Here is a 23,166-nt window from a genome sequence, read left to right as displayed (position 1 = left end):
TTTTTTGGTAATTTGTGGTTGTGATTGTTTTGATAACATTAGTAAAATAGCAAATAATAAAGCAATACTCATTAATAACTTTATAGATGTAAACTTGGATATCTATGTTCTTACACGAATTTCGAAAACGCATGTAACAAAGTTTTGATTAAATTAACAGACAATAATTGAATCTATTAACAATGAAACCGACCAAAGGTACCCCATTCAGATTCTTCTAACCATAAAAGAACCTTTACAATAATATCATTATTCAGGTAACGAAATAATTGTCGTAATATGCATCTCATTTCACATTTGAGAAGATTCCCCCATATTTTGTGATTTCTCTAACGCACTTTTGGAGGGGGATCACGCAAACTCAGGTGTCTTCAATTGGTGAAAGAAGGAGAATGATGGAAGAGTAACTGAGCATCGGGTACATATTTGCATCTAAGAAGTGCCTATACTGCTTCATCGCCGTTTCTCTCTCTGGGAGATCCGGTGTTATGCAGTCGTATGGGCTCGGTTTGCTCGTGTCTACAAATGGCTCCCATCGGTATCCAGGCCTGTTAGGCAGACAAACAAGAGTGGCTAAATGACTAGTGTTGAAAGCCACATAGATTTCTCTCTTCACAGAATCGACCTGCAGGAAAAACAAAAGAGATTAATATTATCCACAAAGGAAGCTGTCTTAATACCACGACGTAAGTGACTAAGAGAGATAGGGTATGAGAAACTGGTACCAGTGAAAATGCAACAAATCGACTTGTTTCAGACCAATTTGGGATCTCAGGAGCAAGACCATGCCACTGCAGACGCTTTGCTGTTGGGAAATCATTCAGGCCAAGTGATTCACATTCACTACAATACAGTCATAATCGCCATCAATCAGAGGAAACCCGAGAAACAGGGGATTGCAAAAGAAATAACACGCATAGCAGAAGGTGAAAAGGAATAAGTATGTCAATTATTGGATTTGAAACTATGTGAAGTGATCAACTAAGAAATTAAAAGCGAAAGACTCATAAAAAAAATTACATACTCACGAAACTTGATAAGAAGACGGCAGAATCTGAAGAAGTCAGAATGTGCTTCTTCCTTTTTATCCCACCGAAAATAGTTCATCTGCAACAGAATTGTGTTAACATCAGAAAGCTAAGATCGAAAAAATAACTTAAAACCACCCTAGAAGGAAAGCATAAAGAGTTTACATAGTTGTCATGGCAATAGGTGTTGTTGTTTCCCCCTTTCGTATGGCCATATTCATCTCCCATGTATATCATTGGGACACCCTGGTGATAAATAGTTCAGAAAGACCGGAAAAAAAAAGGTTAAGCAATACACTACTTCAAAAAAATAAAAACGGAATCACAATCTGATAAAGGTTAATTCAAATTTCTCTGCTTAACATGTTGCAAATGCAAACAATCAGTGCACAGTCCTTAATTGACAGTGGATTTAGATTCTCTTGAGGCTTATTAATTAATGTTTTGAACTCATGACCTCTACTTCAGTATCATAGTTCCATGTGCATAACATCAGTGAAACGAGCTTTGAGCAGGAATCAAAATAAAAGAAGCAACATGTGGTTAGCTTTACTTGGGAAACCATGAGGGAAACAAAGAAATTTCGCATCTGTCGTTTCCTTAGTCTCTTCACTGAGATACTCGCAAAGTCTCCCTCCTGCAACCCAATACCAATCAAATGCAGCCTTTTTAGTTTAGGTAAAAGTGTATTGGCCATTTCATTTCAGCTTATAAACATTCTCAAAAGTCGTATGATATAATATGTAACTGAAATTACATAGAAGATAATCCAATCAGTTTTGATCTTCGATTTTGAACTTCCAACTACATTCTTAGCGTCAATATTATGAGCAATGAGAGAATGTTTATATTTACTATCAATTAATAAGAAACCTACGAAGAACTTGCTTTTATGCAGTTGTGAATCTTGCATTTCTTTCAAAGGATTCTCAATTTTCTGCATTGCTTACTTCGGTTAAAAGATAGTGCACCAAAACTACTAATTTCAATCCACTCTATGGATTTTTCAAAGAACCTGAAAGCTATTTCTACAGAAATTATCTTTAGTAAATTCTAACATATAATTTAGCCATCATAGTAATTAATTTGTCAAAGCAAAAAAGCTCTACACACTTGCACAAAATAAATATCTTACCTCTCCACAGTTCCAGCTGTAATTGTGATTCTCTCCATCATTATTCTCTTCTCCATTTGCCAAGTTATTCTTATTGTTGTAAGTTACTAGATCTGCCAACGTAAATCCATCATGCGCACATATAAAATTGATGCTGTTCCAAGGTTTCCTACCTCCCTAATTCACAGACACAATCAGATATCGATAAGATATACAACCACAATATGAAGCTTCACAGACAAAACAACCATAAAGATTATTTATGTATGCAGATACCCCAGTATAATAGAAGTTAGAATCACCTGGTACAAATTTGGGCTTCCACAGAGACATTCAGCAAAAACACCAGAAAAGCCATCCGTGCCTTTTATGAACTGTCTCACAACATCCCGGAACTGAAACGGACAAAAATATTACAATTCCATATTAAATTCACAACGACGATAGATATCATACAAACACTCTTGGATGTTCATTGCTAATACATGCTACTATACATTTATGTTAGCTAGTACAGGCAGATCACATAGGCTGTCCCGTTTTCAATTGATTAGAGCAGATTCTAAGGGTCAGGTGGTCAGCAGAAAGATGAATAATCACTAATAATGACATCATATTTGGCATGAAACCCTTATACACTGTGACACCTATTCTTCCATATCTCTTGCTACGACTGAAGGCACAGGTTTCATGCAACGAATGTCTCAAACAATTAAAATAAAAGCACTTTATCCTTGTAATACAATTACTGACCTTTCCATTCCACTCAGACCAAATACCCCAGTGTGGAAACATGCCAACTTGGTATAGCCCACCCGCATCCCATGCTTCAGCTATTAGCTGTTTGCAAAGAAGCAACATATTGAATAAATATGTAAAAGATCCTACATTGATGAAGGTATTTACATCAAGAAAATGATTACTTTATAACAATCATCTATACAACTGGAGATTATGAAATAAATTGAAAAAAAAAATCACAATGGAAGCTCAATGCTTAAGTACAACAAGAAGAAATAAAACAAGTTGTATGCTAATTAATCTTTTGGTGCAGATCACTAATTACATTGGAAGATTTTAAGTTTGGTATTGGATTGAGATAAAACAGTAGTCATGTAGTCAGCAAGGGGAAATATCAAAGGAACCGTCGGCATGCATCTCTCCACTCTAAACAAGGAAAACCGACACTATCTAATGGGGATATATCAAGGGAACTAGTTTGATCACCTTAACACCGCGGAGTATTGGATCATTACTTATCATGTCAATTACTGGAGGGCAGCTAATAGGAGTACCGGTTGTCAGCAAGTCACCTTCTACATCAACCCCATAAACATTGGCTGCATCCCAAAGGCTAACAAGAATAGAACAATAAATATTCCACAAACACATGGATCACACAAGCACTCATTTGACGTACTCTAGATCATTTGCACCTGCTGCTCCTTGACATGATTGAACCAAGATCAAAGCGGAAGCCGTCGACATGCATTTCTGTAACCCAATATCTGTTTAAAGAGAGAGAGAGAGAGAGAGGTATCCATATGCTTAGGAAGAGTTAACTGAGGATAATATCATGAAATACATATATTTATGGGAACTACCTCAGGCAATCCACTATGAATTGACGCACCACAGGATGATTGCAGTTGAATGTATTACCACAGCCTGAATAATTATAGAACTCGCCCTGTTAAATTAAAAAATATGCATAAACTTTAGATTGATTTATGGGTGTTGAATTCGATATCATCAGTATGAGACTACAAACTAGAAAACCAAAAGCATTATGGGTGTTGAATTCAATATCATCATTGGGTGGAATATGTACACTTTACTAGTCTTAGCGAAGTTATGTAAAGGTCATGCAGAAAACACAAAAGAAGGTTCCTGCAGGTTCCTGACACATTATAAGACTATAAGTTACTGGACCGACCAACTACCAGAATCAGCAAAGTGACTTAGTTTATTGAGTGTGTACTTTATGTCTTAATTGGCAGAATAAAAAAGAGTCCTCTATTTCAGATTCATATCCCACCGATCTTTTGATGCTCTCTTGTTCCCTAAGCAGCGAAACTCTTGAAAAGAAACACATGACTGCTTGATGATCATTACCTTTGGAGCAAGCATGTAATAGACACTGTTATCAACTCCTCTAAATGAGAAAATGGGTCCTTTTTCATTCCCTTCAGCTGTGTGGTTCAAGACGACATCCATGATGACCTGCTTAAAATCTATCATGAACTGCATCCGTAAACCTAACAATAAATATTTAGCTACTAGGAAACTAGTTGTCACCTCAATTCCTCGTTTATGTGCTTCTTTAACAAGAATTTTGAACTCATTTATGGCTCTTCCAGCAAAACTGTTAGAGCTTGCCGATGCGTATCTGATCATGGGCGAGAAGAACCCAATGGTAGAGTATCCCCAAAAATTTAACCTGAAAAAGCAAGACAGCCAGATTAGACATGCTATATGCAACATTTAATTCAGTTTGTAAAACTTATAAAATGGTATGGTTTCATGTGAGAGAGCTTGCTCAAACTATCTATTCCAGATATGTGATATTATCTGTAAGTTGTTTCACCCTCATTGCTCGGAAGATTTCTGAGGCAACAACAATCCTAGTTGAAAAATTTCTTGAGATTAATTGATACACGCTAGCACTTGCAGATGTTAACTACAAGTCGTTCTACTATGTAGTTTGCTCATCCCAGAAGTCACTCAATAAAAACTGACAAAGCAAAATCTATCAGCCGGAAGTTGAATAGTCATTTCAAAGGCATCTGGTCCAATGGCATACCTGTGATCTCCCAGAATCGTATTGTAGCTGTAATACTCCAGCTCATTAAACTCGTGACACGGCATTAATTCTATGCAATTTATCCCAAGTTCCTGTCAATATGTAAATAAATGTTACTTTCAATTAGATAAGGGCTCTAGCAAATCACACACTATTAATAGGAAAAAAAAACTATAAAATTTTCTGCTCATTTTTAACCAAAAAATGGATATATTTGCATGGCCTAGATCACCAAAACTCATCTGAATTAAACAAGACAAAGCTTTTCAAAATGAGGACAACTTATAGCCACTCCACACAGAGATAATCATATGAAGCATTCATCCGATTTTGATTATTTTTTGTCTTTTTAAAATCGTGATGACTTTGTGTTAACATTATGTACGGTATACCACAATGGAAGTTGACATACTGGGATATTATTTTACCACAATGATCAGAAAGGAAGAATTCAGTGTTGAACTAATGAATATGCTAACAAAATTTCTACTGATATAGTCAGCAACATCTCAAAATTTCACCTAGAGACTATTTAGTAATCTTGTTCCAAAATAACAGTTCAAAGTTTTCTCAACTGTATATATTTGAGAGCCAGTACCTTCAAATGGTCAAGCTTCTCTGCAACACCCTGATATGTGCCAGGGAATTCTATTTTGCTAGATTCATGCCTTGTGAAACCTCGTACATGCATTTCATATATAACAAGATCCTTCTGTGGAAGCTTCAGATGCATATCCCCTTCCCAATCAAACTGAAGAGTAACAAAGGTCAACAAAATCACTCGTTAAAGAATGTCAATCATAACAGCCTTATAAATATCATTGGTACCTCTTCATCACGAGTGGGAACCATAGACGCCATTTGAGGCCAACAATTTTCATCAGGCCCCAAAACTCCAAACTCATCTCTGCTTATAATTGCCTACCAAACCAAAGGGACAAAGTTATAGCCAAGCCAAGAGATTATCTATGAGACTGTATATACTCAAAAAAAAAACCAAAAAACTTCAAATTTTGCAACTACCTTTGCATAAGGATCCAATAAAATGTTGGAGGAATCATAATAATGACCTTCTTCAGGAGAAAACTTTCCATCAAATCTGTAACCATACAACATATCTTTGAAATCCCCTTTCAAGAACACATGCCAAACATGGCCAGTTCTATTCCTTGATGGATCTAGCTGAATCTCCTCCGTCACTTTGTTCTGCAACGTGACCCAAATTTTGAAAAAGGGGTTTCTAAAAAATGTGAGATAAACCCAAAAACACTCGCTTTTGAAGGTTAAACCTGACGGAGATCGGAGAGAGAAATCAAGCAGATGGTAGCGGAAACGGAGTTTGTAGAGTAAACAGAGAAATTGACGCCGTCGTCTCTGACAGTGGCTCCGAATGGAGAAGGAAGTCCATTAGAGACGTTAAATCTCTCTGATTTAAGAGGTTTCTCTACTACGGCGATACTTTCAGCTTCGCTGCTTCGTCTAGCCTTGGCGGAAATCGAAATTGGTCGGAAGAGACGCTTGAAATTGGGTGCGGATATTTTAGGAAAGGCGTGGTTAGAGAAGAGAATGTTGAGCTTGGTGCGATGAAGAAAACTGGAACTGCATTTGATGGAATCCATGGAAGCTCGAAAAGAGAGCTTCCAAAAGGAGTGAAAGAGAGACGAAGAAGTGTGTTGTCACTCGAAGAGTGATCACTTTGATCCTTTTTTTTTTTACTATTGATGAGTGAAAAAATAATAAGTTACTGCACGTGGCTTAAAATTGGGCTTAGGGCTGGGCCTCCATTTATATACCCAATAACAAATGTTTCATTGAAATAATCATGAAAATATTAATATGTGAAAATTGTTTGTATACAAATAATAAATTTTAATGTCACACGTTTCCTAATCATAAGATGTTAAATTGAAGCTAAATATCTGTTCCCTTGACTCCAAGAGAACATTGGGGACCATATATATATAAATCGACAATAATAATGAAATCACAGACAGTGTAAAGATAAATAATTTAAGAATCTCTGATTTTAAGTAGTGACCATACAATGTGTCTCTTGGAGTAAATTTCTAATGTGTCTCTTCCTGAAAAGCTTAGGTTCGAGAACTCTGCCTGCAATTGTGTGGTTTCGAATCCTTCTTTTCATCGACGACTTTGGATTTTGGATAGCGAGATTTTTTTCTCGTCCTTTTTGCGACCTCCCTTTTCAGGGAATGGGTGTTAATTCACTTCAGGCGCACTATTGGAAGTATAAAACTGCTTGGAATCTTTTGTATTCCTTGTGGCAATGGTTATCTTGGAGCTTGGCATTCTGGAAAAGGATAGCCCTCCGCATCTACGAGAATCCTTCCTTCGTGGTGGAACTCTTTATCACTAGTATTCCTATTTCTTTTCTTGTAACTCTTCAATCGAGTTATTTGTCTTGTTGTTTAAAGATCTGGATGTTGTATTGCTCTCGAAGCAATATAGTATGTATCCTCCTGTGTAAGTTGATTGGTCTTTGTTCGGCTTCCTCTAGAAGGGAGTTTGTAAGCCTTTAACTTAATATATTGGAGTTTTTGAAGTCAAAAATCAAAAAAAAAAAAAGGAGTGACCATACATGCATGGTGACGCCGGGACCCTTCCTTTCAGACTCTTCTAAAACTACAAACAAAAATCTAAGTGAATAATAATTATAATTTGGTAACGTACATTTGAATTCTTGTCGTCTACGTCACATATAGATGATTGAGAGATACATATCTTACAATAATTTAGAAAAGACATATATAATTGATCAAATTACCAAATTGCTCCATCCATTTTCCATGTCTCCGCGAGACGATCGAGCTCTTCGGTCTAAGGAGTGGCCGGACATACTGATGACGCGGGGAACCGTTTACAAATTCTTCAAGTTCACAAAATTAAAAACCCCTAAGGATAATTACTTGTTAACATTGGGTTTTAAAAATTGGTGTCGAAAATCGTATATGCACAAAAGAGTCAAATACGCACATACGGTTCATGTTCAACATATTCTGACAAAAATATATATACTATACGACAATTTTTTATCTTATCGAATCAAAGCTGCCTATATATGTTTTTCATTTATTGGATAGACCTAAAAACATATGAAAAATATATATTTAATATGATTATATAATCGAGAAAAGAATGATCTGTCAGCGGAAATGTGCTTTTAGTCAAGTGGTTAAGTCCATTTGATTCCGCCAATCTGTCAGCTGATAATTCATTTTTCAGTTAATCCTTTTCAATTAAGCCCATAAAAAAAAAGTTATTAGCCGCGCTGGATACATTTTGAAATTTTTTTATATTTTTTATCGTGGATTCATTTTGAATATAGAGAAAAGTTTGATCTGATTCCTTTTTTTTTATGTCTCCACTAAATTTGGAAAAGATAAAAAGAAGAGAAGAGAAGGTTATGTGATCGAGTAAAGACGATAAGCTGAGCATATCATCAAGTTTTGGATCTGATGACACAAAGAAAGTCACGTGTGTATGTTCTCTGTTTTCTTGTGACCAAGGGCTAGATTTTTTTTCAGATCTTGGATTGAATAAAGATTCGTTTTGGCTTTCAAGCTTCTATCTACAAAGGTAAACAAAAATGTCGGCTTATGCGCATCAGATGGAGAGGGAATTCTCAGGTCTCTCTAGCCGAGGCAATTCCGGTATATATATTTATATTTCATAATCTTTCTAACATCTGAGTTTAGTATGGTTCTTGAGTTAAATCAGAGTTATTGCAATCTTCTTGTCTATTTTTTTTTGGCAGATTTGGGGAGTCGATATTCGATGGAATCTGGATGTTACATGACATCTTTAGCAGCTTCCATCTTCATAGCGTCTCTAGTAACATTTGGAGTTTTGATGATAACACTTTTTATAGCTTTATCAACCATGTTACAAACCTGTGAGAACCGGAATATTGGAATAGTCGAGGCTCAAAGACTTGATGAAAGTTTCGGTTACTGTAAAATCTTGTCTATACACTCGCAGCTCAATAGCTTGGGAGACGAAAGTGAGTTACCATTGTTATGTAGAGAAGTTGCTTTACGCAGAATCAAACAAGGAATTTACGTGAGAGAGTTAAACTTCACTATTCAATTGGCTCTCACTTATTTCCAAACAATCAAACCGATGAATGATAACCGCGATGTTGTTGTGATCGATATTGATGACACCAATCTGTAAGTGTTTTGTTTTTCATTTGCATTTTGTAAGTTTTTCAACTGTTAACGTTCTTGTTCTTCTCTTTATGTAGATTAGAACAAGATAGTTATTACATGAAGTATATTGAAGAAGCAAAGCATCAGAAAAGCATACTAACACTTGAACTATATTCTAAGCTAAGATCACAAGGCTATTCAATGGTTCTATTATCAAGAAGACCCGAAACAGAGCGGAACGCCACAACCGAGCAGTTAAAGTCTAGAGGATACAGCGATTGGTCACATTTGATCATGAGGTTTGCAACAAACTTAAACCACTAATCTCATTCACATCAAAGTAGCAAAAAGCCAGAGATTATTAAGAAGTTATATTCTCTTATTGCAGGGAAGATACAAGACAAAAGGAAGAGTTAGAAAGAGGTCACCGTGTAATTGGATTCATTGGTAATCATATGGATGTGTTAAGAGGCCAGTGGAATTGGCAAAGCAAGCGTCTGTTCAAACTTCCAAGCCTTACCTATGATGATGTTTTGGATTACAGTGAAAGATGAAATCATGAAGTTTCATGTGTATAGGTTTTCAAGAGTTTTCTGTAATATAGTTTTATATGTTCCAAAGATAAAGTAGAGACATATTGTAATTCTTCAATGTCTCATGTATACTTCTCTAGTTTCTTCTTCAATTTCCTGAATTTAGTCCGTCTTTTGTCACTATCACATCACAAAGTGGGTGGTCATGTATCCAAGAGTATATGTATCAAATCAGATTAGCTTAAGAAGAGTCAAGAGCCAAATTCTTACAAAAATTCGAGGATTAGCCAGTGATTACTTGCATCAAGATATCGCGAATTTGAAGAAAAAAAAATGGCTGTTTTAGTCAAACATATGCTCTTGAGATCAACTTGAACTAGTCCATATATGTTGACTAACAGTACTCAGATTTGGATCCTCCTGGTATTGACTCCACGCTGACTCAAACTGTAAACCTTTGCACCTGTGGAGAGAAAGAGGGGGGAGCTTAAATAAAACAGAGAAAATGTGAACAATCTTTGGTAGTGCATTTGATAAGCCATATAAACATACTGGCGGAGTAGCATCAAGATACGGAGGATAAGAGGTCTAATATCATCGCGATCCTTACGCATTGATGACTCTTTGTACAAGGAAACAAGCTCATCCACCAATCTGAAGGTCCAAAATCATGAGATGATTAATGTTGGATAAGAGAGAAAGAGTTTGAGTTGAAGCATCTAAAAGTTACTACTCTCAAGTGTTTAGAGGCTTAAACCTTGGGAACACAGGTGAGTTTCTAATCCACGTCAACCTCAGAACCGTCTCCAGTCTCTCAAGAACCTATATGGTTTTAGCAGGTAATGAAACTTTCATGTTTATCTTAAAGAATACCAGAATGAGTTGGGAAATCTAACATCTTATAAACTGTGAGGTGTGAAACAAGACCATACCAACAAAACGGTTTCGGCATCGTCTGAATGCATCCACTGAAAGAATAGAGGGAAGATACGTCGAAAATGAGCAAGTAAGAAAAGCCCTAGAGAGTTCAAGAGTGGCTCAACGAATCTTAGCCAAGTGATACGTCGCTCCTTATTTCTTGGTTGGCGTTCCAAATGCCCAAGCATCTCGTTCATGATCTTCTCATACCTAAGGCAAAAAAAAAGAAACTCAAAATGAGCAAAATAGAGCTGAGAAAGATGGAACGATCAAACCAATCTGTCAAATGACATGATCTTACCACGGGCTTCGGGGATTATTTGGGTGGATTTTAGTAACAAGAAGCACAGATAACTCTACCACATGTATCCAAATCTCATCATCGGAAGCTATATTCTGGCAACACGCATCAAGAACCACATCTCCATACAAACCAAGATCACCCGAACTCACATTTTTAGCAAGATGAACAAAGGTTATCATACCCTGCCCCTGTCATCAAGCAAATATAGAACATCAATCTCACTATACCTTAAGATACGAGTAGATAAAAGCTTAAAATTTTGCAACATGTTATCGATGTTACAAGTCACACAACTAACAGGAGAGAACCCATCAAAATCTACATCTCCAAAGACTTACTTTGACTTCAGGAGACCAATGATCAAGTGCTGTCAAAGCACAAGGAACCACCAAGTTACAAAATTTCACCAAATTCGGTTTCTCAACCTACAAAAAGACATGAACACCTCCAAATTTATAAAGTTGGATATGTTCACAACAGAAGAGAACAATTTCTCAAATTTTAGAATTCAGACCTGAGTAACAAACCACCTGAGCTGGTGAGCAGCAAGTATCGCATAACCAACAGGAGTTCTCGCCATTGCAGCTGAAACATCCTCTGCATCACTGCCTTTACCAAGTGAACTCTTTTCGATTCCATCTTTTAACTCCGGCAAAACAATCGGTAACATTTCCATCTTCTCACTATCCTCCACCAATTCCACGAGCTTCTCAGCAGTACTGTTGCTGGAAAAATCACTGAAACAATCCCTTGAAATCTCCCAAAATGTAGATTCCCCCATAACAGATAGGTTATCTGGAATCCATGAGAGAAGTTCGTGAGTGGAGGAACGTGAAGAAGCGAGAAGGGCACAAGCAAGCGCGAGACTTTTGATCGATTCTTCATTGGTAAGGCGAGAAGACGAAGTGTTTGGTAACAAGGAAAAGAGTATATCTTTAGTGGATACTTTGCTGCTTTCTTGCGGTGTGTACTGTGTGCGTCTAAGAATCTCTGCTATTGGTTCTGATAATCTGAATCCTCAAAAAACAAATCAAAATTAGGGTTCTTCAAGATAGCAAGTAAAGGGCAAAAAGCAGAAGCCAGAGAGAGAGAGAGAAATAACTAATTCACTCACCGAAGAAGTTGACCATGGAGGTCAGAGTTTGTGCTCAACATTTTTCGAAATTGACAATTTTCTTTTGTTAAGTTCGAATCTTTACACAAATCAATTGTGTTTTTGATTGATTTCAGTTTCACTCTGTTTTACTGGATTTTTTAAAAAGCTGCTTTTGAATTTAATGAAGAACCGGACCGGACATCACCAAAGATAGTGATTTGTCCGGTCTAGCACGCCGGTTCGGTCCAGCTTGAAAGACCAAGATTCAGTCAGAGCCAAAAGTCCTCACTCCTCAGTTATTATTATAGAAGTAGAATATGATTCACAACAAGAAACTCAAAGAAAACTCGGAGAATTTTATGCCTATGGAAGAAGACAAAGAACATGAAGAAGCGAATACAGGTAAACAACACATCACAGACACAGAGACAAACAGATTTTCAACTTAAAAATTGGGCAGAGAATTTTAAAATCAAGATTCGGGAACGGCTGCTACAGCTGCAGCGGCTGCGGTAGCAGCAGCAGTAGCGCGTTTGATGGAAGCAGATTTGATGAGGTGATTGTAACTTCCTTTTTCCTTGAAAAGTTGAGCGAAATGGTGCTTGCAGTACAAAATTCCCTCAAGAGCTGCATAGTTTGATGGAGATATCGGACAGCCTCCATGAGAACACTTGAAGCAAGATTTATGGTAACACTGGCTTTCCACAGTTACCTACGGTTTTTAGAAAACAGAACAATAAGATAACAATTTGAAAGAGATCTAAAAGCTCCTATTCTTGTATAATCCGCTATGATTTTCCCGACTAAGATCAGGTGAAGTGGAAAGCAACAGTAATGGTATATACATAAGAAATGTATATTAACCTTTTCAATAGGATACACGGTTTTACTGCAAGTAGCGCATTTGTCTTGCGTTCCAGAGAACATACCAGCAAGTCGACTAGGTGTCCTTGTCTGAGAACAACCAAGCAGAGAAATAGAGTCATGTATCTCTCAATTCGTGTAACTAAATAAAAACATGGACGCGTAGTTAAGAAGCGTTTACCAGCTCAGGGGTTGGCTTATCAGTCAATGGTTTTGCAGCTGTGAAAGGAAAGAGAGTTTGATGATTAAAAGTAAAGAGAGATCACAAGTAAAAGCTGGATCAGAAGGTGAAGAAAAGAGTGACATACGTGACTGAAAGTTCTTGCTGAAACTACCAGACTCCTTGAAGAGCTGCTCAAAATGAGGCCTACAATACACCACTCCTTCCATTGATGAATAATTGCTCAGCTGTTCAAAAACCATCAACACGTTTTAACTTGATCACTTAAAAGAAGACCAATTCAGATCCAAGTATCTCTCTAGATAAAACTCTTAATGAAAACCTCAAAACTTTCACAATACTAATAACTACATTCATGGTTTCCTTCAAGTTTCACACAGATAGTAATTATAGCCATTCAAGCAATCTCTACAGGTAAAGTTTATGGAAACTCTGGCCATTCAAGCAAGCTCTACAGGTAAAGTTTGAATCTTGAATTTCAGTAAAATGAGAACATCGATATAGATAACAAGGAATTGATCAAACTTTCATCCATAGAGTGAAGAAGGGAAAGCAAAAGAGGAAAACTGACTTGAAGTCTGCTTTTGCAGTGAGAGCATTTGAAGCAAGACTTGTGATAAGAGATTCCATCAGCTGAGAGAAGCTCCACAGGGTACACTGTCTTCTCGCACGCCCTGCATTTCTGCTGAGTTCCTGTAAACGACATCGTTTTGGAGATCTTCTACCTCCAAAGATCTCTCAGCTCAAAACCTCTTTCTCTATAATAACATTTCAAAACCACAACACAAAGAGGTTTAACATAAATCCCATTAACACATTCTTAGACTTTTCACATAAGCTATTTCCATCAATTTCAAGATATCCACGGATCGATAAATACAAATTTCGATTCAATCAGAACATAAAAATCGTATCTTTTTTCTACAGGAATTACAAAAAGAAAAGAGAAAAACTGATTTTTTAACAGAATAAATGCGTAAAGAACTAACAAAAGGCAAAATGGTTACCTCTTCGTCGATCTGATCAACAAAAGCGAAAAATGAGAAATCAAAAAGGAAAACCAAAATTGAGAAGAGAGAAATGCAGGTTGAAATTGGAGCTGAAATGAAAAGAGAATCAAGAAGTCGCTGCGTGAAGATGAAGAAGAAGATGAAAAGTAATGATTATGGAGCACGACGATGGACAAAATAATAATGAGATGAGATAAATCTAAAGCTGAGCTTTGGTGGAGACAGTGGGGTTCCACTTTGGCCTGTCTAAAATACTCTTTCTGTTTCATAAAGAGTGTCATTTTAAAGTTTTGCACACAGATTAAAAAAACATTAAATTTTTTGTTTTTTCTAAACAATCTGTAGAATACTAATAGTCATAAAACATAAATCATTAAATTTTGCATTGAAAACCTAAAACGACACTCTTTGTGAAACAAAAATAAAACTTTAAAACGACACTCTTTATGAAACAGAGGGAGTATTGTTTTAATTAGAAATTAAACAGCTAATCATTCAAAGATTAGGTTTTTATTAAAAATCCATTAACTAAACCAAACAAAATTCTGTTTCTTATCTTCTCTATCTCACTAAATAAAGGTTTTTTAAGTTAGGTGTTTTCCTCTAATATGATTTACGTTTCTAGTAGAGATGATTAACTAAATGACAATTTGTGTTGTGGACTATTACAACTGATTTTCAATAATTCAACATTATTCCATTACTTAAATTTATGTAAATACAATAATATTAGTTTTTTTGCCACTATTACAACTGATTTTCAAAAAATGGCATAGAAAACATCAGCACAACCACCACTCAAGATTGAATAAAGTAAAAAAAAAAAAAATTATAGATTGAGATATTTAATTAAATTTCATTTTTGGGAGCCCATCTTTAAGAAATTCCTTCAAGCTAAGGTGGTGTTATTCACTGATGGATTTTAATAGAATTGAAATCCAACACTAATCCAGTGTTATTCAACTAATGATTATAAATCTAACGTTAAAATTTGGTGTTATTAGATCTTATACTTCATTAGATTTTAAAAGTTTGGTGTTATTCAATGGTGGAGTTAAAATCAATTTTTTAAGGTTTGTAAAATCCAGTGTTATTCAAAACTAAAAAACTTGTAAAATCTTTGTATATTAAGTCATTTCAAATGAAACCTCTTTGGAGTTTCATGAGTAAATTATTAGAATCAAAATCCAAGATATACTGCAGAGATTTTGAAATCCACACAAACAGATTCTTAAAACCAATATCAGAAAACAAATCTAAACCTTAAAGAATTGACTTTAACTCCACCATTGAATAACACCCCCTAAATATATTCAAAAATCACCAATTTAATCATGCAATTTAGTATAATTGACTAAAAAAATTTTGATGGTAAATTTTCAAAACGATATGATGAAATGAAACTGGTCTTTTGATAGGGGTATCAAAATGGGTTAATACCCATGGGTTACCCGAACCCGCCCATGATTTTAGTGGGTCTGGGTAGAATTTTTTTACCCATATATATAAATGGGTTTTAGTGGGTTACCCTATTAGGGTTATGGGTTAATGGGTAAAACCCATTAGGGTCATGGGTTACCCATGGGTTTCATAACCAAAACTAAAAAGTAAAATTTATATATATCTATATTAATATATTATGTAAAATATATATAAATATATGTAAAATATCTTCTTTTCTTTACAACTATATATGTAAAATATCTAAAATAACTATTAAAGTTTACATTTTACCTAAAAATAAAAGTAAAAAGTAAAATATATGTATAATATTCAAATGTTCTTTAAATTAAGACTATTTTTTCTTTTTTTATTTGGTTTTATGGTTCTTTGGATTTGTGGTTTTAAGATTTTAGGATGCTTATCTATTTTAATATCTAGATTTTTTTAATTTATTATTTAAAAACTTTTGTTGGTTTACAATTTTATGTTATTTTTTGGATTTTAATTATTTATATATTTTATTATACATATATATGGGTACCCATATAACCTATTAAGCCAATGAGTTTTTACAATAATGGGTTTGGGTATGTAAATTCAACCCATATAAATATATGGGTCGGATCAAACCCGTCCATTAAACACTCGAACCAATATGGGTTTGGGTCGGGTCGGGTTACCCATTTTGACACCCCTAGTCTTTTGTATGCTTTTTAAATTTTAGAACTTTATTTATTTATTTAGGCTCTAATGGTAAGACGGAGAGAGAGAGAGAGAGAATACAAGCTTATGGTAGGAGATATAAACCTGCCTAAGAATAAAAATACAATTGACTATATATATAATGAATTACAAATCTGCAAAAACATGGAAGTTTTTCGAATCAACGGCGATGAGTCTGACAGCTGCAATGGCTGCAGCAACAGACATCAAACTGAAGAAGACCACGTTAAGCCAATGCCATAGCTTTTGCATAGCATTGAGCTTATTGTTCTTTGCCTTATAGTACATGTGGTTGGCTAGAATGAATGTGAGAGGGAATGTGCTCACTGCACCAGTTAGGCTCATGAAGTCACCAAGGAACGGCAAGAGCGCTGAAATAAGCGTGCTAACCGCTATGTACCCTCCTCTCGCCATGATCCTAAACAACAAGTTCTTTATCGCAAATGGGTTTCCTTTGATCCCAAACTTTGTGTCCATGTACTCATATGTTGGACTCGCAAATATCTACAACAAAGAATTGAGTCAGACAAATAGTTAGAGACTGTCTTCGTTAAAAAGCGTAGACTTGGCGCTAAGAAACTTACGTGTAAAGAGATAACGGATTGAAGGATAGCGGAGATGTTAGCAAGGGCTTTGACCCAGAGTGGGCCATTAACACTGTTTAGTAGATAAGTCGAGGTTGAGGATCCGTAAGCCCAATATCCGATGAATGTAACTGCGTACATCGGTAGAACACCCGCTGTGAATTGAAAGTATAGAGCCTTCATCATGTTTTTTACCACTGGTTGCCTCACTGTTGCCTAACATTGTGGAAATTAATAGTGTCAATATAATTAACAAAATGTACACTAAACATAAAAGCAAACCGAAGCAAACAATTTAACTTTGAGGCCTAAGAAAAATCACCTGAATTTCTGGAAGCATCCCCGTGTTGAATGCGAAAACCAGATTTGCGGCTGCTCCTGTGATGGTAAAAAGTTTACTTAATGATGATCCTTGTATCTCGTAATCTCTTGAAGGTGTTTTTACTCCTACAAACAAACAAAACAGAGCAAAGAATCAGATTTTGCAGTAGTTAAACCCATAAGTAGTGTTGAATCTTGATCATCATTTGATTAGCTATACCATCTCTAACAGATAGCACAATTGCCACAACGATATAGATAAGACTGAGGAAGGTCGAAACTGCAAGCCAGACCCCAAGAGCCGATAAATGAGGAATCCCAATCGCGAAAATCGCACAAATTAAACCAGCAATGGCTATAAAATGAGGTAGTTTCATGGTATGATCATCCCTGAAAAGCACATAAACAGCCTGCAGAAACAGAACACACCCCCAAATTAACTAACTCGTCTCACGAAATCAAGAATCAAGAGAAGAAAATGTTTACTACCTTCAAGGCAGAACCAGCTAGGATGATGAATCCACAATTAATCATGAAAAGATTGACATACTGCAATCCCCATGTAAGATGATAAGCCTTTCTACCTGATAAAAGGAGAGATCATTTCAATGAAGATAACAACAGAGAAGAGAAACATAAAGCAGATTAAGAGAGCTTGTTTGGTCTTTTATACCGTAAATGAATCCAGCAAGGTCTCTATAGCGAATGTGTCTTCTGCCACCAAACTCATGAAGCTTAGCTATGAGAGTGTTTGCATAAAGAGAGATTGCAGTGGCAAGAATAAGACCAACCACACCACCAATCCAACCTAAAGGAACCATGATTGTTCCTGAATATCCCAACACATACGCGCTGTTTATACCGGTGGTCAAAACGAACGCCACCTGAAACCATGAATCTGTACATTTCCACAAAACATACTATAAGCTTCCCAAAATGTTCTCTCGGTTTATAGAAAGCAGAGATTGAACAAAATTTCCCAATCTTATGGTTGTAAAACTTTTTGAGAGTCAGAGGGAGAAGAACCCATCAAGAAACTTGAACTCCATATCGAATTATCAAATTCCAGGATCAATAAAGACAACAAGGGTCATCGTCAAAATCATCAAAGTCAACATTTTTAAGTAGTCAGAGTCATCATTGGCGAAAAAACACTACTTATTTCAAAACTACATTAGAAGCTAACGGGATTCTAATTTCTTCTTCATGGTTTAATATTTACATATTTAAATCAAAAAAGTATTAAAGAAATTGAAATTGGGCGACAGACAATCCCACAGATAAGAAACCGTAATATTAAAAAACAAAACTTTTTTCACACATCTAAAGCAAACACATTCTCATCGAAACCAGATTGAAAAAAAACAAACAACAATTGGAAAAGAGAAAACGAACCGCTGCTAATTTGATGAGCAGTGTCAGGGATTTCGATATCAACAACATCATCTCCATCTCCGACATTGATTTTGCGATTCTTAGCTTCGGTGGCGGTCATGGTTGCTAAGAGACTTTCTCTTTCTTCTTCTTCTTCGACCACATGAAGAAATTTTGAGAAAGCCAGCTTTTATAATTTTTTTACAAAAAAATTCTCTTTTTTTAGCGAATTTTTCTCCTTCACTAATAACGAAAAAAGCTTCGCTTTTGATTGAAAGAAAAAGGAGCCCAAGAATCCAGCTCGATTCGCAACTGATATAAAACAAAAATCTCTAATCAGTCAAAAAAGAAAAGAGAGACAGATTACAAATCGAATCGAAGAACAAAAGATTGATCCTTTTTTTATTTATTAGTGTTTCTTTCTTACTTGCGACAGAAATTATATAAAAAAATTGGTATTGGTGGGTCTCAGCCGTTGAGGTTTCTTGTCTGAATTTGTTATTTTGCATGAGAGATCCTATAACAATGGCGATATCTTTATTTTTAAATTGGAAATATATATTTATAATTAAAAAAACATTTATCTGTCTTTCCATTTTTTTAGTTTTTTTTTTTAATTTTATTTTCATCTGTTAGCTGATATTTTTGTCTAGTTGGGTTATTTTGAGTTTTGAGTATTTATTTTCTTTGCCAAGTTTTGGTTTTTTTATATTTATTTTATTTTATACTAATGTAATGAATTCATCTTTTCGAGAAGATACTTTTCTGCTGACGAATAATAAATGAAAATGTTCGCGTAGTAGGGAAATATGGATTTTAAACAAGTGAGAACAACACAAAGCTATTCTAAAAAACTAAAAATACGTACATTAGATTTGTGTTGTTGTCCTAGTTACCCAAGTTGAATGTTACTAGCTAAGTTTAGTTATATATAATTCTCAAGCTACTAATTTTGGATACAGATTTGTTTTCTATACTATTACCAAAAATATATAGTTTGAGCTCAAATACCCGATTTATATACGTTTGTACTAGGCTTTTATGGGTTTTCTTAAATTATTTGTGCAAGTTTGATATGGAGAAGGAAACACGTTAAGTAAACTATTGATAGTGATTGTTTTATGTTAAGAAAACAAAATGTTGATAGTGATTTGTTTTATAGTTTAAACAAAAGGTTAGGCTGATATGCGTGGAAAACTTCTATATCAGTTAAAAAAAGTTTATAAGTTAACATCTTAGAGAATCTGCATCTTTAGTCGCTAGTCAAATGATAGTCTCTTTGAGTCTTTGACTCTCGATCATTTTGAAATCTCAATACATTCCCTTTTACTTTGAGTCTTTGACTCTCGATCATTTTGAAATCTCAATACATTCCCTTTTACAAAAATAAGTTTAAAATTGATACTATATGAAAAAAAAAATACAGTTGGGTTTTCATCGAATTTATAGGTATATAGTTAGTTATATATACACATATTCTAGAGAGCAAGTTGATTGGAGGCGGAGCCATGCAAGTTACAGTCTATTGGCTGAGGTTAATGGCAGAAGCCAGAAGGGCACAACTTCCTAAAAATCTTAAACCATTTGGAGGTACCAACTCAGATTTTATGCATTCTCCAACTGTTCAAATTGATTAACGGACTCACTCATGTTTTGAATCAATCTGTACATGATTGCATAAGTTAGATAGTTTTAGTAATCAATAAATCCGAGCGACTTGGTTTACTGAAATCACATGCCACTCACTGACCATGACACAAAACAAATTTCTTTGCTGCAGCGAATATAATACATTTTGATTACCCAATAAAAAAATTAAAATAATTATTTAGATGGTGGATATTGGCAACTTTTTATTAGTGAAGTTTCCTTTTCTTTAACAGGAGTTTTTGTTCCAAGTGGGGTTTTAGATGAATATTGTTTTTGACGAAAAAAAGAACATATTCATGACAATTTTAATGAAAATAAGTTCAAAAGAAAATAAGTTTTCAAGGTTACAAAAGCCTGCAGTATTCCTAAATTTTTAATGAAAATACTGTGATTCGGCTAATATTATTGACATTGTATGATCTTATGTATACACTTGTGCAGTTGAGTTACCGCTTTAGATGTTGGTAGTTTTAAGTTGACATGCATAAAACAAACGTTCCTCTATATATATATATATATATGTATACATGAATGTATATGATAGTTGAGAAATTAATTAGGAATAAGTATATCTCGTTTATATCCTAGATGCTTTGAAATGCCTTACTAATGGACCATAAAGGAGTCTTAGTCTTGTGGACGCAATTACTTTCAAGGTCACTTCATAACAAAGTCTAGATTTTTTTTTATTCCTATAAGCAAACTTTGAATTACTTTTAACACCAAAAAGAAAGAGAAAGGAGAAAACATCTTTTGGACCATCTTTATTTTGGTAGAATATAATTTGGTAAAAAGTTTGACTAACAAAAGTTTTCTGAGTACAATTATTGATTGATAAGATATGAAGGTGCCAATCATTTTCATCTCATAACATTGTAATATCATAATGTAATTAAAAATTGCACACAAGAAAGTTTTGTATTAAGACGTGCATGGGGATGAACGAGTAATAGATCACTTTGGGATCTGAAAATATTAGGGTACGTTCAAAAAATTTGGGTGGTGCAAGAAAGTACGACTAAGTCCTTGAAACTCTACTTAAAACATTCCTTTACCGCTTCTCAACCACTGCCAAATAGAGTTTGAACCTCCCTTGCAACCATGTGTTCAAGCTCAAGACATATAACTGATGTAGAGGCCACTAGAGCACTTTTAAGTGCAGTTGGTAGTAAATGAGGAGCACTTCGAGCTCATCTTAAATTTGGCGATGTACATTGCTTGACTGCTTTAGCATGAACATAATAAAGTTTCACCAAGGGGTCTTCAAGAGAATCATTTCTCCCGTCAAAACTCAAGATAGGTTTAATGATCCCAAACTTGAACAAAAAATTCATCCTTAATTATTGCATTTGCTTGTATTAGCAGATTCAGATCGAAGATAAACATGAACTAATTGAAAAAAAACATTTTCAACTACTTCCTTAACGAATCTTGTCAAGACAAATACATGTATGTAGATTTCGGTTAGTTCATATTTAGGGGCCACCCATCTCCATAGTTTTTAGGGACCCATATTCCTATTCCATAGTTCATACTGGAATTTTAAGCTAAACCCATGGAAACTGAAATATACAATTCATAATGGATCTTCACATACATACAAATCCAGCAACATCATAACAGTTTAGATTTGCAAAATCGTAGGCTCTCTCAATATACTAAAATTGAGAGCATTTTGTGTCAGTGAAGTTGCAATGACCGCTAGATGTAATCACCATGAGAAAACTTTGGTTTTACACGAACTAAGTAAGAGCATGTGCTATATAATTTTATAAAAAGTTTTATTTATAGTAAAACATATATATTTGATTGGCTTATAAAATTATTTACTATATTCAAAGAATATATAATGGTTGTTTTCGATTTTATAGTATGTTTTTAAACATAATACAAAAATCAAAGTATTTTCCAGATCATCGGATCTCTGAATCGAATTAGTACTACAGTAAAACCTCTATAAATTAATAATGTTGGGACCATGATATTTTATTAATTTATAGTGATATTAATTTATCTATAAATTAATAATTATTAATTTATAGCGTAAATTAATATTTATTAATTTATAGAAAATTTTGTTTCAATTGTAAAAACTTTTTTTAAAAAAATACGAGCTAAAGCAATGTGATCTAACTAAGATTAATGTTTTGGATGTTATAAATTTTATAGTTTTAGTCTTAAACACTTAATATTTCGAAAAAAATAATTTATTTTGACAATGAATAACAACGATTATAGAATTCACATATACAAACGATATACATAAATTACAATTCACAAAGACATCCACTGTTGTATTTTAAAAACATATACGACTATTAAAAAAAATTATGCATATTCAAATTTTGAAAACTTACAAAAAATTTTGGCTATTTTTATGAAAAACACTAAAACTATTATATATATATATATATGAAAATTACATGATTATTAATTTATGATATTATTGGGACTATATTTTTACATAGAGATTTCAAAAAAATTATTATCTTATTATCTTATCGAATTTGGTTAATTTTTACATTGGCTCGACTCGGGACCGGCCAAATTTATTAATTTATCGTGTTTATTAATTTATCGAGTATTAATTTATAGAGGTTCTACTGTATATAGAAGGTCAATGTTTTAATGACTTGTTAGTTAAAAACCGTGGACTTGACTCGTAAGCATGCAATAATAATTTTTTCTTTAATAGGAGTAGAAGATTAGAATTCGAGGAAAAGTTAAATTGTTGTTTGGCTCATAATTAATGATTCTCCGGATCGGTTTTAGTTATTTTTTATGAAGTGGTCGTATACTGTTTTTAAAAACATGAACAAACCAAAACTACCTACCACCTTGTACTGTGTTTTCAAATATAATATCACAGTCAAGAAATTACAAAACTTTTGATTTATTCTAAGCTTGATAAACGCCTTTTTTAATAAGTTCTAAGAATGATCGTACCATAGGAAAATGTTCTAACCCTTTCTTATAAGAAAAGTAATATTTTCAAAAAAGTAAAATTTTGGTAGTATCTTGAAATGGTAGAAAATTACCTACGGAAAACAAAGA

At 34.4% G+C, this 23,166-nt stretch overlaps 5 protein-coding genes across 6 annotated transcripts; 1 reads left to right on the top strand and 4 right to left on the bottom strand.

Moving 5' to 3' along the window:
- Positions 1–124: 124 nt before the first annotated feature.
- LOC9317750 (isoamylase 1, chloroplastic) lies at positions 125–6,782 on the bottom strand. Its single transcript, XM_002879787.2, has 18 exons — positions 6,235–6,782; positions 5,969–6,151; positions 5,774–5,866; positions 5,544–5,696; positions 4,946–5,037; positions 4,441–4,582; positions 4,258–4,365; positions 3,747–3,832; positions 3,579–3,650; positions 3,370–3,496; positions 2,896–2,982; positions 2,445–2,537; positions 2,164–2,319; positions 1,582–1,665; positions 1,194–1,274; positions 1,025–1,107; positions 726–843; positions 125–625 (listed from the first exon to the last, which is right to left on the bottom strand). The coding sequence occupies exons 1-18, from the start codon at positions 6,562–6,564 to the stop codon at positions 362–364; spliced, it is 2,352 nt and encodes a 783-aa protein (XP_002879833.1). The 5' UTR covers positions 6,565–6,782; the 3' UTR covers positions 125–361.
- A 1,352-nt stretch (positions 6,783–8,134) lies between these two features.
- Positions 8,135–9,824, top strand: LOC9315900 (uncharacterized protein At2g39920). Of its 2 annotated transcripts, XM_021028522.1 has the most exons (5): positions 8,135–8,441; positions 8,525–8,613; positions 8,718–9,132; positions 9,207–9,410; positions 9,500–9,824. In XM_021028522.1, the coding sequence occupies exons 2-5, from the start codon at positions 8,550–8,552 to the stop codon at positions 9,663–9,665; spliced, it is 849 nt and encodes a 282-aa protein (XP_020884181.1). In that variant the 5' UTR covers positions 8,135–8,441; positions 8,525–8,549; the 3' UTR covers positions 9,666–9,824. The 2 variants fall into 2 exon arrangements, with proteins under 2 accessions (XP_020884181.1, XP_020884180.1); XM_021028521.1 differs by having other exon boundaries at positions 8,135–8,613.
- Positions 9,825–9,866: 42 nt separating this feature from the next.
- LOC9315899 (uncharacterized protein At2g39910) lies at positions 9,867–12,179 on the bottom strand. Its single transcript, XM_021028520.1, has 8 exons — positions 11,981–12,179; positions 11,381–11,876; positions 11,205–11,291; positions 10,864–11,054; positions 10,577–10,772; positions 10,402–10,466; positions 10,197–10,298; positions 9,867–10,107 (listed from the first exon to the last, which is right to left on the bottom strand). The coding sequence occupies exons 1-8, from the start codon at positions 12,019–12,021 to the stop codon at positions 10,011–10,013; spliced, it is 1,275 nt and encodes a 424-aa protein (XP_020884179.1). The 5' UTR covers positions 12,022–12,179; the 3' UTR covers positions 9,867–10,010.
- A 63-nt stretch (positions 12,180–12,242) lies between these two features.
- Positions 12,243–14,233, bottom strand: LOC9315898 (LIM domain-containing protein WLIM2a). The gene is made up of 6 exons (XM_021028523.1): positions 14,015–14,233; positions 13,579–13,765; positions 13,135–13,234; positions 13,008–13,045; positions 12,827–12,916; positions 12,243–12,674 (listed from the first exon to the last, which is right to left on the bottom strand). Exons 2-6 carry the CDS (start codon positions 13,711–13,713, stop codon positions 12,435–12,437), a joined length of 603 nt encoding a protein of 200 aa, XP_020884182.1. The 5' UTR covers positions 13,714–13,765; positions 14,015–14,233; the 3' UTR covers positions 12,243–12,434.
- A 2,017-nt stretch (positions 14,234–16,250) lies between these two features.
- Positions 16,251–19,003, bottom strand: LOC9317749 (proline transporter 1). The gene is made up of 8 exons (XM_002879784.2): positions 18,890–19,003; positions 18,484–18,774; positions 17,762–17,986; positions 17,578–17,672; positions 17,309–17,498; positions 17,090–17,214; positions 16,768–16,983; positions 16,251–16,687 (listed from the first exon to the last, which is right to left on the bottom strand). The coding sequence occupies exons 2-8, from the start codon at positions 18,581–18,583 to the stop codon at positions 16,310–16,312; spliced, it is 1,329 nt and encodes a 442-aa protein (XP_002879830.1). The 5' UTR covers positions 18,584–18,774; positions 18,890–19,003; the 3' UTR covers positions 16,251–16,309.
- Between the last annotated feature and the right edge of the window lie 4,163 nt (positions 19,004–23,166).

The sequence above is a fragment of the Arabidopsis lyrata genome, assembly GCF_000004255.2.
Source record: "Arabidopsis lyrata subsp. lyrata unplaced genomic scaffold ARALYscaffold_4, whole genome shotgun sequence".
Classification (NCBI taxonomy): domain Eukaryota; kingdom Viridiplantae; phylum Streptophyta; class Magnoliopsida; order Brassicales; family Brassicaceae; genus Arabidopsis; species Arabidopsis lyrata.
Note: the sequence above shows the minus strand (reverse complement) of the source record. Positions and strands in the feature narration are given on the sequence as shown.